We start from the raw sequence: 16,855 nt of genomic DNA, 5'->3' as shown, positions 1-16,855 counted from the left end.
AGATAAGTGAAAAATAGAGAAGGAGAAGCTGGAAGATGGAAAAAGGGAGCAGTGAAGAGAGATTGTGAATGAGGAAAGTATGTGTACGAGAGAGAGCAAGATAGAAACAGAAGAAAACACTATCCAGGTTGTATGTGAGCATATACTTTGTAACAATACCAGTGATAGGTATATTGCTCAATACTGTCTTCATATGAAATTTCCATCCTTTCTTTTGCTAATATGAAATAATTCAACCTGAACCACGAAAACAGATACTTTACGGGAAAATGTTGAGTTTCATCTTAACAGCAGCAGCAACAGTAGTTTATATAACTGCAATATAGTAACTGCAAAGAAGAACGTATATGAATTATAAGAAGCTGCGGTCTACCAGCAAACATAAACATCTCATAGATTATTTAGATGTTAGACATTAGCTGGCTGCTATAATATTCCACTGATGTCATGGCGGGGTTTTGCCTTGTACTGCTAGTAATTGTTACGTGAAATATCCCTTTAAAAGGAAACATATGAAGTAAAACATTTTTGCTAGTCATGAGGAATACTACTCTGCCTGTGAAAACTGATGTATGATGTCTTCTGTGGCCCTTGAGGAGCAGTGTCAAGTCTGAGAAAATAATGATGTCATCAGGGGTATTTCAGCGAATAGAAAGCCTTCGTTACACACTTGGGGCATGGATTTGAAAGATGTGGGTGTTTATTGATATTTGCTTAAATTTTGACCTTCTTCCTTCTTTTTTTAAAGTCCCCCAACTTTATGGAAGAGCCGTACCACCCCTTTAAATGTCTGATGTAGCAATACTTCTATTTATTTTTTATATAAGCTGGTTTGAGATACTCTCTGGTTGTAATTATGTTGCATATCTTACAAATCCTGCACTTGAGATTGATTTAAAGTTACAAATAACATGCAATAAGATTCTATACACTTCCACAACACTAGAAAAATGTTCTTCCTGCACTTAAGTTCTTCTTTCAAGTATCTTAGCAATGTCCAAAAAGTTGGAGCTATACCTTTAACTTTAACTAGATAGCAATGTTTTACAGGACATGCATCACGCTCTTATTGCTGATATTCATAGATGGATAATTCTGCAGCACACAATTTACAACTAAAGTCCACATCCACTGCTAATGACGGAGGTAATGTAGCGAGTTCACATTTTAACCCAAGAACTAATAATTCATGTTGGCTTTTTTTTTTTTTTTTTTAAACCATAACTGTAAAACAATCATACTGGAATTTAATGGAATCAACAAATCTTTTGCCACTAACTTTTTCTAAATATATACATTTAGTTGATTCTGAATTATACTCGACATTTTTACTTTTTATTCACTTTGAAGTAATTATTCAATCTATTTTCAGTTAACTTGCCATTTTTCAGACAGCAGTTGACCCAGCTTAAAATGTTTTACAGTGTATGATCTGTTCCTAAGCTTATCTAACCGTTACGAGATGGAAAAGGAGACTGTTGCCTTACCTCAACCAGTTTATTTGTAATAACCACAATCCTGCCCGCGCTAGTTGTCATTAAACGTAATCTGTGATTTTTTTTTAATAAATTCTCTGTGTGGCGACAGGGTTGCTGAGTGCAGATTCAAACACTAAAAAGACAAGCAGAGCTCATGTTTTTTTTTTTTCCCCCCCGTCCGACTTTGCCTTGCATCATCACGGCAATGATGTAACAGTTGTTGTCCCCTTTAATCTCCTTTTCCCTCAGTAACATGGGAAAAAAAAGCTTTGAGTTTGAGCAAAACATCGAGGTCTTTGAAAAAAAAAAACCTTAACAGCACTGCAAGCCCGCTCATAGGAATCCAAAGTGACAAGCATTACATTTCGGGGCAGAAATAGACAAGTGTGTTTCATGTCGTTTTCAGCATGTAGATAGATGTCAACTATAGATGTATAAAAGTCAAACTAGAGTTCAACTGCTTGACTCCAAAAGTATTTGAAATGTATGTCGGCCCCCACTTGGAGACCCTATGAATCCCATCATAAATGTGACTAATGTAGTCAAGGAATAATGTACCTGCCTGGGGACAAGGGATTAAAATTAGCTTCTGCACGTTACCTCAACACTTACATTTCCCCTTTGAAGTTGGTGGATTTATTCTACATGTTCCCTATGAAGTATAGTTTGAGCTGAAGAGCGGAGAATAATCCTCAGTGAGGGCTTTGATTCTGGCGGAGCGGGTTATCAACAACCAACCAACACACACAGAAAAGCACACAGCATTTGCTAATTATTTAATATGTGTAATTTATAGTTAATGCAAAAATACACATGTACTTTTATATGAGATCACACAGTGAGGTGTGCTGAAGCAGATACACACACACAGTTTTACAGCAGCACTATATATTATTTGTTGATGATGCTAGTCAATATTTATGCTACTTTTTTATTGTTTACCTATTTATCACTCCATCCCCCTGTCTTCTTATTCCACTGTAAAACTCCTGCTTCAGTGCGCACATGCACACACACAGACAGAAGAGCGACGGCAGGGTTATAACACTTGCCCCTCCTCCGCCTGTGGCATAATTCATCTCTATCTCTCCTTTCCCTTTCTTCTCATTTGTCTACACACTCTCTTATCACACACACACACACACACACACACACACACACACACACACACACACACACACACACACACACACACACACACACACACACACACACACACACACACACACACACACACACACACACACACACACACACACACACACACAGAAACTAGCATGCTCCTTGCTCGCAGTCAATCAATCTCCAGTGTCTGGCTCTCGCTCTCTCATCTACAGTTAGCGAGGAGGAAGAGGAGGGAATGAGGGAGAGGATGAAAAGGAGGGGGGGGGGGGGGGGGGGGGGGGGGGAATGAGCGAGAGACAGAAAGAAGGAGGAAGATAGTGGCAGAAGGGCAATTGCAATATAAATAGCATCTATTGTGCTGTTAATATTTATGATGGTGTTAGCGCAGGATAGAAGTCACTATATATGAGACAGAAAGAGAGAAGAAAAGGCTAAGGTGTGAATAAAGAGATGAAGATGTGGCAAAAAAAAGGAGGAAGAAATAGGAAAGAAGATAAGAATAGTGAGACAGAAGCGAGATCGAAAGTGAAAAGATGGTTTGCACTATATTTAAAAGAAAGAGAGATAACTGAGGAAGAAGCAAAGGGAGATGAAACACCAAAACTAAAGATGACAGAAGTGAGAATAGGGAATAAAAGCGCAAATGTGAGAAAACACAGAAATGGAGAGAAGGGTATGAAAGGAAAAAGAAAACTAGTGTGGTAAGAGAGGACAGATATAGAACAAAGTGGTCCAAGCCCCGAGAAGTAAACTCACAAACAAAATCTGGAACTATGATCCCATTCATACCCTTTTCACTTTGACACTTTTCTGCTTGAGTTCCTGTTACTTGATGAAGATTAACCTAATACAATCTCTGACATACTCCAAAAAAGATGGACGCAGTGAGTGTTCTCATGTATGGAATCAGGATGTATGGTTTCTGTGTTCAGATCCTTAAATATTTAAAGCATTGTTCACACTGCCAGCCCCAATCAGTTTTTTGGCATATCTACATTGTATCTAGATAGATTTTAGAAAGTCTGGACGGCAAAAAACACAATAAAACACATGAATTACAATTTTTGCACACAGGAGCCAAGCCACATTTAGAAGTAGTTTGAAATGTTCCAGTTCCATTCCTACAGATGGTCAAGTGGTCTGCTCAAATCACATTTCAAAGTCGCCATGTAACCAGCGTACGTCGTTAATGAAACCTACGTCGTTACCGCAGCTCTGATTGCAAGTAAGTACCGTAAATTCCCAAGCTCTCAATAGTTCTTGGGTCATTGGAAAGCATTCCAACAAATGAAACGGGCAATGAATTTGAATGGTTTCGAAATTCAAGCGAGGTTCCTAGTTCCCAAGAAAGGCTCCTGGACTGGTTTTAGGAAAACTGCCTGTGGTAGAAATGGGTTTAAAGATAGGTTTAGGCACAAAAACCACTTGGTTAGGGAAACATCATGGTTTGGGTTGAAATGATCGGTTGACACGACATTAGAAATATCCCGTTAATCCAAAATCACCTTGTAAAAGAAAAGAGTCACACTATATCATATATCACATCATCCGAAAAGCATCACTTTCCCTGTCACTCGAATGTAACTATAGGTTGCTTTTGGCGACTGAAATGACAAGATACTGATGTGATATTCACACAAGATTTGATGAATGGCAGAGAAGGTATGGAGGGAAAGAAGGTGAAAGAAAAGACAAAGAGTATGAGTTGGCAGAAAATGAGAAAGAAAGGAATGGTGGGTGGATGCAATGATAGTTTTAGACATGGTGGATGAAAGAGTTAAAAGTATGAATGGATTGAGGGATGTTGCTGGTCTTGATAGTTTTGTGTACAGTGCCACATCTCACCATAAATGGTCCTATATTGGCTCTATATTAAAAAATCATCTCTCAGCTATTATGTGACCATTCACTAAACAAAGAGCTACTGAAAAATTGAATCTTGTGCAGCTAAACTCGGCTCACTTTAATCAGGGTGGGGCATTATAAAGGGATTAGCGACAGTCGTTTATTTTTAGACTCCCCCGTTTAAACAACTAGGCCAGTTAAAGTGCTACGTCAAAGCAGATATGTCTTTTCAATGGCAGTGGCCGCCTCTGCGTGGCATATAAACGCTGATTAAAATGATCTTTGATGACAAATGAATTCATAAATTTCATTGTGAGACATAAAAAGCTGAAAAACACTGAACTCATGCTCTCCTCCTCCTGTTTTGTCTTCCTTTTGCTGCTCTTTCTGATGTCTTCTCTGCTCTTATATTCTCTTCGGGCTCAGCCGCATTGAAATATTAACCAAGCCCCATTAAATTCCAGACTGCAGCAAACACATACAGCTCTAAAATTCAAAGACAAGCACCGGGCAGCGTTTACATCTCTGCAAAAAGCTGCATGACAGATAGTCCAGCGCCCGCTCTCCCTCCAGGGTGAGACAGCAGATAGCAGCAAGAGTCAATGACTCTGGCTTGCTGCTTATTGATCCGAACGGCGTATCCAGGTCAGGTCAATCCATTTAGGCCCGGCGTGTGGAGAGCTGAGAGCAGCAGTGCTGATCCCTGCGGGTCTCCACAAAGGCACATGACGACAAACACAAGAGCCCAGCGGGAGGTAAGCATATGGGTCAACAGCAGATAATGCTAGGTCAAAGATGATCACAGCTAATGTTATGCTATAATCTGAATAGGCCGAGGCAGTAATGATTAATGATCACGCTCTGCAGGGACCTGTGCTGGTGGTATTGTGGATGGAATATGCTTTGACAGAGACAGAGTAGACAAGAGTAGAAGACAATGAAAGTGTAAAGTTTGGAGAACATGATGAGCACAGTCAAGGTGAATGTCTGTCCTGTCCATGTAGAGATAGCAGTAGGGCTGAATTAAGGGGCCTTGGGGCAAAAGTAAGCATTGACCCGACCCCCCACCACTTCCTTTCAATCACTGTGAAAGTACAAAGTGGTTGTACCCTATCACCTCCAAATACCCTTCCAGACATAGCAGACTGTACATGGCAGCTTAAGTGTTTTTGCTAATTATGAATCAGTGCTTATAATGCTGGAATGTAAATTGTTATTTGAATTATTACCCGCCTCTGCAGTTTCCTTCAGGTCTGCAAACAGTTTTTCACATAATTCAACCCAAACATTTGTTTTGAAAGACCTGCAACTTTGTACAATAGCTTCCCAGCACCAAACAGCGGAAAGAGAAAGTTAGCAACTAGCTGGTGAATTGCTAGCTTTCTTCAGGAGTTGATGAAGTTGACGTCTCTGGCCATTTTAATTTACATTCACCTATTTTATTCTGGTATTACTATTTATTTTATTTATCGTTCTGCACTGTTTTTTGTACATCCTAGGATGTGCTTTTAGGGGAAATCTGAGAATCTGAAAGCACCAAAACAGCACAAACTCGTGGACTTGCTTTCATCAAGAGACAGGACTTTTATGTTGTTTAAATGCTGATGTTACTCCATGTGTGCTTGACGTGCACCACTGTTTGCTGACACATTCATTCAATCAATTTTGAATTAAACAAAGCCAATCAATGCAGCTCTAAGTACCTCAGGTTTTTGTGTGTTGGTTAGTTTATGGTAATTTAATGGACTGCTACTATTTAACATTTGCTTCTACAACAATGTAACATCTTAGTGAGTCTGTGCACTCAAGACCCAGTCAAATTAAAAAGTTCTTTTGACTATAATTTTCAATATCATAAATATATTTGTGTGTTTGTGTTAATAATAAAAATGCAAAAAGCAAACTTTTAAAGTACCTTGTGTTAATGAAAGTAACATTGTTTACTTACTCTGTAAAACATCATGTTTTGGTTGTTATTTCATGATGGAGTCCACTTATTAGTTAACTGCCCTGGCGCCTCTGTCATTATGCATCATCCAAACATTTATTCTTATCCAGACATGTTTCAGAAATGAGATGTCAACAAAATATCATATTCTCCTGACTTAAAGGTGTTTTATCATGGATGTTCTATTCCTAATACCTCTTTATTGTTAAGCCCCGGTCACTAAGAATATCTAAACCATTGTCTGCTATTCTTTGTGCATTCTTTTGTATCCTGATGATACAGGGAGCACTGATAAGCTTAGGAAGGGACATAGTGTGTGTAGCAACTGCTGTCATAACATAAAGAAAATGTAGCTCCACCATGACCTCGCACTGTAACTGATGTCTAGTTGAACTTTGAGGATAAAACTCCTAGAGAAACTGCATGAACTGTGTGGCATTTGTGCATTGTTTCATGTATGCGTCTTAGTAATATTAATATCTAATATTGAACCTTTCTTTATGGCTTGTGATGGTCTATATTCTGTTGTTTCTAATTCAAAATCCTCACACTGACTGAGCCTCAGACCTCTGCACCTGTTTTCTCGATGCTTCAAATGGAGCGTGTCGACTCAGAAGTAGAACACTGTTTCCATATGACTGTGTGGGCGGACCGAATCTCTGTAGTGGAACCCAAAGTCGATATCCCTTCAGCAAGTATTAGTGCTAGCTACTGTGGTCTAACCTCGCTTTAGACGGTCCTCAGTTCATGGATGTACCATGCACTCCTGTCTCCTTATCAGCCTGTGGCAGGTCCCAGATCAGTGTCTGGGCAGGGGATAAAGGAATGACTGCTTCTCTATGGTACAGATGGCATTGCTGCAGGAATAGAGGGAGGAATGAGGAAAAGGAAACAACAGGGGAATGGTTGGTTCTCATGTGGCTACACTGTGGCTTAGCCAACATAGCATTCAGCCCTGGAACACATGCTTTTCTGTGTCAAGCTGTGTCGAAAGGTCATTTTACATGTCTTATATTTTTGTTTTGAGAGGAAGGAAACCCTATAATTTTTGCCTCACAGCTCAACTTCACCCGTCTCGGATAGCAACGTTAGTATAGTTATATACACAAGAGACTGGCTTAACTTTCTATTTCCAAGTGTTTTCACACAGCCAGTTTCTCAAAAAAAAGAAAGAAAATGGGCAAACACTTGGTTAAACCCCCAGTGGCCGAGAGCAAAGTGCTCCACCAAAGTAGTAAACCTCCTGAATTATTGAAGATTAATCACACAGAAAGCAGTCAGGGTGGACACATCACGGCTGTCATATCTTAAGTGTCAGCAGTTCTGAAATGGCCCTGAAATAGAGAGAGTAGCATGGATGAAAAAAAGACTTCAAGCTGAAAGAGGACTTTTTGAAAGCCTGGTTCGAAAAAATGATAAGTGACAGCTTGTACTAAATGAATTGTCCAACAATGACAGTGACATATTATTCTATGTGGTCTTGCTTTCATACCAAACCCACCACTGAGAGATTGTACAAAGCAAGACTATTATATTTGACGGAAAGTGCCTGATTTTCTGCCAGGTTTTTGTGGCTGAAGTTCAGGGCAATTGAACTTTAACCCCAAATACAATGACAACTATGATACTTGACATTTCGGTATCGGCAAGGGTCAAAAGTATAGCCCGACCAATGCGGAATTTTTTAGCTCAATATCAACATTTGAGAATTTGAAAAATCTAACGATATATTGGCCAATTTTTTTTTTATTTGAATAAACCATGAAACCAAGGTATTTACTGAGTGGGACATTTTACAGACGAGTGATTCATGAAATGGTTGAAACTTCTCAGTGCTCTATGGTGGTAAAACCCAACACTGTTTCTAAATAACTTCAAACATACAGTATTGCTACTGTACTGTACTGATGGAACTAACTGCACCTGTCACTGTAATAAATACGTTTTTTGTGAATTATTGAAATCGTACCTGTACTTTGGCACAAAACCTCAAATATCAGGTTATTTATATTGTGATGGTTTAGATTTCAATGTAGTCATTTACATCTTGGTTAACAGCTAATATTCTTCCTCCTACGCTCTGCATTATTTAATCTTTATTTAATCAGGCACTCTCATAAAGATTAAGATCTCCTTTCCAAAAGAGACCTGAGAACAAAGGAGCATTCATATAAACAACACAGCTATAAAATAAACAAATAATTAATAAAAACAGTTGTACGAGTCATAAAAACATAAGATAAATAAAGCTTTCAAATTTCCAATTGGAATGTAAGACTCAAGTTTGGGGGCAGTTTGCAGTTCATTGCATTTAAAAAGGTGCATTATACCTGAAACCAGTTCTGCCAATATTAGTGTGTACCGGAGGGACATCTAAGATTAAGTAGTGACCGGATTTAAATGAGAGAAGAAATGTGAGGTCATTTAGGTAAGAAGCTGCAACAGTAGAGCAGCTGAGAACAATGTTGAGTACAACATTTGTTATAATATAATGTACTGTAATACACAGGGTTTGACTGCTGAAGTGTTGAAGGGGCAGCATAACTTATTATCTCCATAGTCAAGGACAGACATTGAGGTTGACTGCATAATAGTCTTACAGTTAGAAGAAGACATACATCTTTTGATAGTATAAAGGAAATCTAGTTTTTAAATGTTTGAGTCAAATGTTAAATATCAATTGTGAATCTTGAATGATAGTCTGCTCTCAAGTATCTGTGTGACTCAGTAATATGGGTGCCATTTAAATGTTTAACGTCAGGACAGTCAGAGTCATGGGTGGAGATGGAGAATACTGTGTACTTGGTCTTTTCAGCATTTAAAACTAGTCTGTGATTAAGGAGTGATATTTAGGGAGCATCAAAGGCAGACTAAGGACAAGTCAGGACCTGGGCTGAGGTGGAGCCTGGGGGCATATAAAATTGCATCATCTGCAAAAAAATTAACATTGAAGTATTGATTAGAGAATTATGTCATTTATGTACAATTTAAACAGCAGTGGACCAAGGATTGAGCCCTGTGTCAACCCATTCCTGATGATAAGAGGGTTGACTGAGAGCCATCAGTAACAACAGTTAGTTCTCTCTGGGAGGTAAGAGTGGAACCAATTAAACATGGCTTAATCTAACCCTATAGACTGTAGTTTATTAAAGTAGGCTAGTAGTTGATCAACGGTAACAAATGCTTTTGATAGGCCAATGAAGAGAGCAGCACAACATTCTGGACATACATGTATGTGGTTGAGTCTCAAAGGTGTATAATCTCTCCAGGAGAGATGATTTTGAGATGAAGGTAAAGCTACCGTACCTCTGATTATGAGGTAGTTGTTGCATGTGTTTTTCTCTGCTGGTATCAACCACAATGATTCACAGAGGGAGAATGTTACAGTAACAGTTTTCTCTTCTCGGCTCATTCATTCCCATTTACCACTTTAGGTCATTTTCCATTAGCGGAGTGGCTTCTATTGCTGTTGAACTGCTTTTACAGTCATTTTGTTCATTATTACTTTGAGGCCCTCTCCTCTGTGATAACACTGGACAAAGAAGGCAAATTAGCTTCGGAGAAAATTATCTGGTCCCCATTATAGTGTTTTTTTCGTATGGAAAGCAGGGGACACAGCTGACAGTTGGAGAGAGATCGTGGAGAGACAAGAAGACAGCTATTTCATTGTCAATCACAGGAAAGAATAGGTAGTCTATCAGAAATGACTGAAATTGTTCTTCATCACAGGGATATCTGAACATAACGTGACCACATCTGAATATCTTGCCTCCCTCTTTGAAGCTCTTTGAACTGCCAATCACTGAAGTGCTGACAGTAAATCTGCAGTATCATTCAGTCTATTACTCTTTTTCCCCATTGTTCTTTTTTTTTAAAAACCTTTTTACTCATGTCTGTGTTTACTCATCTCACCGTCTTTTTCTTCTCACTTTGTTCTTTCGCGTCTTTGTTCTTTTCTGTCTTCCTTATTTTCTGTCTCAGTAGGTGACTAAAGACATTTTCAAAACTATATGGTTTTGCCGCAGTCCAGGGAGTAGTTGCTTTGTAGCACATGTGCATCACTTCAGTTATATTTCACACAGTAAATGTAGTTTATTATACAAAGCTGTATCAAAATAGGGCTTTTTCCAGATTTGTGTTTAAACCAGAATGTGAAGCGGTTTCAGAAACATACCAAAAAACATTTTATTCAATGGGTTTTGGTCTGATTTCAGAGTTTTCATAAAAACTAACAAATGGCTCCAAACCACAACTGCAAGTAAGAAAACACCCGAAGAAACCAGCACTCACACTTTGCAAAATGGAACAAACCCATAAGGAAGGTGAAAGGTCTTTGCAAGTCTTGTCTCAGTCCATTTATCTATAAAGTATTGTTCTTCTCTTTGCTCAATGATAGACTTAATGAAGCTGCTCAAACCATAACCTCTGGGACTGTGAGAGTATAGGAGAAATTTCAATAAAGTAGGCTTCATTAGTCATTCTTCATCCTATTCCTATTCTAAAAAAATCCCCCTTGCTGATCTTTTAACTTAAATATTTCCCCAGAACTTCAAAAGATAAAGATTTGAAGCATTTTCATAGGAAGATGCCTTAAGCTGGTTCGTTAAGTCCTTATCTCTACTTCTGAGCCCTTTGCTCTATGTATAAAGAAATGTTTAAACTCTCCCACCCTCAAGACAGATACTATCACTTGTGCCTTATGTATCTCTCTGCTTACAGCAATATTTTTAGTGATGTCACTTATTAAGTAAATACAGTGATATTTCACTTTTTAATTTCACTGGAACGTTGCTGATTTCCTGTTTCTTCCATGCTCTGTGTCCTCTCAGACATAATGTATCAATAAAGGAAAGAAAAGCTGAGTTATGACCAATAAATAGAATACATCTTACTGTTGCTGATCGTGATGCAACAGGATCGCATACTGTGTGTATATATATATAAAAACACTTTGTATTTCATTTAAATGTGGCCGAAGACATAATTGAGGGCACCAACTCAGAAGGTGGTTTGCCTTCGGATCTTGATGGCAACTCCAGGTGATATCCTGCTGCTTAGAAAATGACTACAGTGGTCATGTTATGGCCGTGTTGTAAGCCAAAGGTAAGTGGTGTTGCAGTGTTCAGTAATTGCAAGAAAGAATTTCAGAGCGCATGTATCTAAATGTGTGCTCTATTATCATGAGGCATGTCGTCTCAATGGGGAGAAGACTTGGATAAGCTGTTAATGGACCGCAAAACATCTTCAACTTCAGAATACACTGGAGTCCACTGGGATGTTTTAATTTGTTTGGCGATTCCACACAAACATACTGTATTGCCCTACTTGTTTTCTACTCATCCTTTATTAGATGCTTCTACATGCATTGCTACAAAGAGGCAAAAGTCAAGGTTATCATACCCAATGAACAAGATGGACAGTCTGGGTACAATGCCAAGTTACCCAAGAAAGCATCCATCTCATTATATAAGAAAATATTGAGGAATTTTATTCAGTTTAGATCAAAAATGTGTATTCGAGGACTATGTAATTGATTTTGATCAGTACACATACCTGTGAATGATTGCCTCAACAATTGGTCATAATGCTGTGATGTTATGGTGCTGCTCCAGTTCACTGGTAAGTTAGATCAGACATATGACTAACCAAAACAAATCTACTCAGTTCAGTACAAGAGTGAGCTCATATAAACACCGTTTCTATGGTTCTTATAGCTCAGCAACCACTTGAATAAATACAGAGATTCTGCACGATGATGTTGTTGCCTGTCCTTGTCTTTCTGTAAGCTTTTAACCAGGAAGTAACATAATGTACATAACTGCTAATGATGGCATTTTCTCTCACCATTAAGTGGAGCTCATGCCTGGAGCGCCTCTACTGTGGGACTATTCTCCCACAATGACAAAAAATGTTTTATTTCCAAGTAAATATCGTTTCTTTAAACCAACATTAATAAATGTATCATAAGTGTTGGCAGTGTGCAGGATCTCATTTTGAAATTCTAGAGTGCATGGACCACATTTTGTCATTTCATTAGGAGGACTTGTTGGGACTTGGTGTGGTCAGCTAACCAGCAGGACAACAACTTTCTCAGAGAGGAGCAAAAGACGTACAACAGAGAGACCCTCTGCCTCTGTTCCCATGATGACCCGACAGATAAGCACCATTAGAAAACAAGCTTCTGAATCTATAATGACTTTGGGCATACACTTGAACCTTCATCTAAACCACACACTGGGCACTCAGCCACAAGAAAATGGACTTGTACACAAACACTTGCCCGGCCGACAGCCCTCAGGAGACGACTGTTAAAGAAAATTGCTGAGGGAGAGTGCACTGTGCCTCGGGTCTCAAAGTTTATTTACGGCTCTATTGGTGTTGAAGTGTGTCAAGGGTCCTTGGGAGCCCTTTCCTGCAAAAGGTCTTGAGCGTATCTCTAATGGAGCTCTCAATGAAACATCAGAGAGACAGAGAGAGGGTGACATTGTCTCTGTCTGAAGACTCACCTCTCTATTTAATTGCCTCAAGTCCTATTGATTACTCGAGGCCTCTCACACCTTCTCTGTGTGATCCTTTCACTCTATGTGTAATCCCCTCGCAGAACCAGGACCACTCGTCTGCCGTTTTCTGATGTGATTAGTAGTATTGATTACAGTGCACGCACGTGTGAGTGGATGCACCCATCCCCATCACAGCAAACTCAGGCACCTACACACACACCCATCCCAACAAGCAGCACTGAACCCGAGCTTCCTCTACTGCCAAGCCCGGAGGTGTTTAAGCAGCAGCTTGATCCCCAGCTCATATTACCAAACGTCTAACTGTCACAGCACACTCATTCACTCTCCCCTCCTTCTCTCTAGCTGTCTCTCTTTCTGTCCCTAAGGGAAATTAAGATGACCGTTCCCCATGCAATTAATGCTCTCATGCTGTCTGGCTCTCTACTATTCTCTGTGTGTGAGTGAAGAAGATGAGATGGCAGACCGTGCCCAGACATTTGGAGAGACGACTGGAGCAGAAAGTGAGAAAAGTGAGTCCATCTTATCTCCCTCTATCTCTTCATCGATTAGAAGAACCCTGGACCCCGACGATAACGCCTGCCAATTAGACAGGCCGCCACAGTTGGCAGTTCAGACGTATCTCAGCTTAAGTCACCTACTGTACCTCTTGGCTCTCTCGCTCCTGCTTATCTAGTACCTGCTTTTTTTTAAATTCACCAGAGTTCAGAAGCTGCCTGTGGACGGACTTACTGTAACGTGAGTAGGAGAGGTGCTTGTGGCCAAAGGGGTGTTGGATACACAATACCAAAAAAGATGCAACAATATCAAGGGAAGATTGGGAAAAGTGAAAGATAAAAACACAAAGGATTTTTTTTGCTTTTTAACATTTTCAAATTAAATGACATCTTCCAAATTATCGTCTTTTCTACAATATACAAGGATGTATTTTTCTGTTTAAAAAAGAGTAGGTTGTGTTATATTCAGGGGCTGGATATTTATGTGTTTACAAGATCTAATATTCTTTTTGACACCAGTCTGTACAGAGTGTTGCATAATGGGAGGTTTGTACTCTATGGGCCTGATTTACTAAGATCCCAAATAGTGGGTACTAAATTGCGTTAATGTTCACTCTTTCTAAACCATAATATTGATCTTGACCCCAGCCTCAGCAAAGTATCATTCTTAACCATACTGTAGTCAACCTTAACCATACTGTAGCTGCCATGCACAAATTGTAGAAAGAAATCAATTCATAAACATCAGTGCAAGATATTAAACATTGTGTCACAACATGTCATTGAACATAATCTGAATTTGTGCAATAACCCAGTGTAAGTATTCCACCATGTGAAAAGTCTGAGTTTTTACATAATGGAATCTGGCTGATAGTAATTCAGTTTTTGCCTTCATGCTGGAGTGTCCTACCGTATTTTAACCAGCAGTTTGTTTTGAGTTTCAGTGGATCACTTTTTCAAATAACACATATTTAACAAGATGTATTTTAATCCCTACATAGCCTGTCTGTGTAAATACAGTCCTCTACCTCATACTTTTAACAACACACTACAGCAAAGCTTTTTAGTTTCCCCAAATATTTGCAGTTTTTAAGGAAAGGTTTCAGCAAACCTAATGGTAACACAACGTTACAGCTCAGTACTGACACATCCTCCTACCTTTTTCTTGTTGGTTGGGCAGATGTAGAAGCTGGTCACTACAATGGTAGTCCCTGGCATCAGGTTGAGTTTGGTGTAGGTGGTGCCATAGTCGGTAGACCTGACGGAAATGCAACATAAGCGGCAGTTAGTCAGGAAACTTTGAAAATAAGAACACTTTGTAGGCATTTTCCTTTTGCTATGCTATGAATTACACAAGCATCAATAGGCAAAAAACATTACAGTAGCGATTTGTAGAATAGGACCTTATTTTTTTAAAACACCTGCTTCACATACAATGCTGATAGTTCATCACATTTTACAACTTTTATTTCCCCAAGCTCTTCTTATCCTGCATATAGAAACAACAGCAGCTCAATGAAAATCCTTTGCGTTGACAGAAGGACATTAAATCTGCAAAAAGCACAGGAAAGGCCAACTTGCTTATTCTCTGAAACTGCCCTAAAGGCATTATATCAGCACTCTGTTCACCATATTACCACTTTGTGGTCCGCGGTCTGAACCTGGTGACAAATCAGAAGTGGCTTAACAACCTGTCATTGTCACAACAATGCAAAAACAGCCTCGGGCTGGCAATGAAGTGCTGGCCAATCACCAGATCTGCCAGCTTTAAGAGCAGGTGCAGGCTGCTGTGTGTCTCAGATCAATAGTGAGCTGCTGGATTGTTTCTGCAGTCTGGCTCAGTCGCACCCACCTAGCAGGGTGAAGGTGATTGTTTGTGACAGGTTCTGAAAAATGGCAAAGGTTTCCAGCTCGGCGAGGCTGACGAGAGGGTCACCGCTTATGGATAATTAATGTCTCAAATTCCGTGATTAAAACCAGGAAACATTCTGCAGGACAAAATAATGCAAGCAAGGGAGATTAAGGCAGCAAATACTGATTATGGTGGATTAAGAAACCAAATTAAATAATGCAAATGTAACACATACTGTATCTGCTTTCACTATTTCTAGTATGCAGCTTTTCACTACTTTCTGGGGCTGATTTCAAATGCAGTCCAAAGCACACAGGAAAGGAGATGCTGCAGCATTTAGCCCGAGGTTGAGGGTTCAACAGGAGGGAGTCTGGAAGGAGAGGTCTTGATGAAAGAGAATGATGAGCTAGCACGTCGGCCTGGTTAAGGATGAGAGGATTTACTCCTTCACGCAGTGGGATATCAACCACTGACAGACACACACAATGAGACACATACACATCCGAAGCCCTGCCAAGCCATTCAGCAATCTGCTCTCCCAGAGTGCTCTGATACAGCTGGAGAAAATGGAGTGGCATAGCAGGGGTGAGCTATTTCTCTGCGGTGAGCTGGCAAGTGTTTTCATCTTCCTCTCCGGCCTGTGTGCGGTGTTTAACCCGGGCTCACTTGGAGGACATGGACAGATCTAACACTGATGGCTGTGTTAGCAGCCAGAGCTCAGTGCTTATCTCAAAACCCCACTTGTGGATGTAGTAAGGACCTGTTCGGCCTGCTGTGTAGAGGTCCTCTGAGAGGCTGGATCATCAGGGTGGAAGTGTAAGAACTACAGAGATCACTAGGATTTCTTCCTAATGAGCCAGGAGGATAACAAATATTGTGTGTGTTTGAGTTTGGATTTATAGCTTTTGTATTGTTGTTTTACAAATATTGTAAGGTATTTTAAATGTTTTCTTAAACAGTATACACTTATAGTTAATACACTACCTCCTGTGCTGCTGTTGGTGACAAGCCATGTTAGTAAATTTATGAAAATCACTACTTTAAATTGCTTTTGGGGAAATCTTGGCAGCTAAAACCTTTTTTTAAATGCAAGATACTTTATTTAAAAGGTGTCCATATTTTCTTTCCGCTTTTTGTCCTCTGGGTTTTAGTGTATGTGACATCATTGCAAATTTTCCTTCTTGATAGCTGAATCTTAAAGCTGCATTAATTGATAATTGGATAGTTGGTTTCAGAGGGACTCCACAACAAACTGAAAATGTCAGACATAACTTTAAAGTTGTTAATGCAGACATCTTGACAGAAAATTACCCGATGACACATCAAGCAGACACGAGCAAACATTAGCATTCACTTGGAGACATGTTTTTGGCTTCTCGACGGAGGTAAGCCCAATATTCACCCTGCATTTAGCATGTTTGGTCTCCACCTACTACTGAAAGAAGTTGCTACTATCTGCAACTTTCTTTACCAGCTAGTTGCTAATGTTGTCTCTTTGCTGTTGGATGCTGGGCAGGTAGAGTTCAGGTAAAAAGGCTTTATCTATATTATTTTAGTCACAAAATACAGAATGGGTTTCTATTGATAACAGA

General features: G+C 39.6%; 1 protein-coding gene across 1 annotated transcript in view; it reads right to left on the bottom strand.

The window, feature by feature from the left end:
• The window catches only part of sorcs2 (sortilin-related VPS10 domain containing receptor 2), a 298,125-nt gene that overhangs the window by 149,187 nt on the left and 132,083 nt on the right, over nucleotides 1-16,855 (bottom strand). Inside the window, exon 3 of the mRNA XM_062444329.1 lies at nucleotides 14,570-14,669. Coding sequence (XP_062300313.1) covers nucleotides 14,570-14,669 — 100 coding nt within the window. The remainder of the gene's footprint in view (nucleotides 1-14,569; nucleotides 14,670-16,855) is intronic.

The sequence above is a fragment of the Scomber scombrus genome, chromosome 23, assembly GCF_963691925.1.
Source record: "Scomber scombrus chromosome 23, fScoSco1.1, whole genome shotgun sequence".
In the NCBI taxonomy this organism is placed as follows: Eukaryota; Metazoa; Chordata; class Actinopteri; order Scombriformes; family Scombridae; genus Scomber; species Scomber scombrus.
Note: the sequence above shows the minus strand (reverse complement) of the source record. Positions and strands in the feature narration are given on the sequence as shown.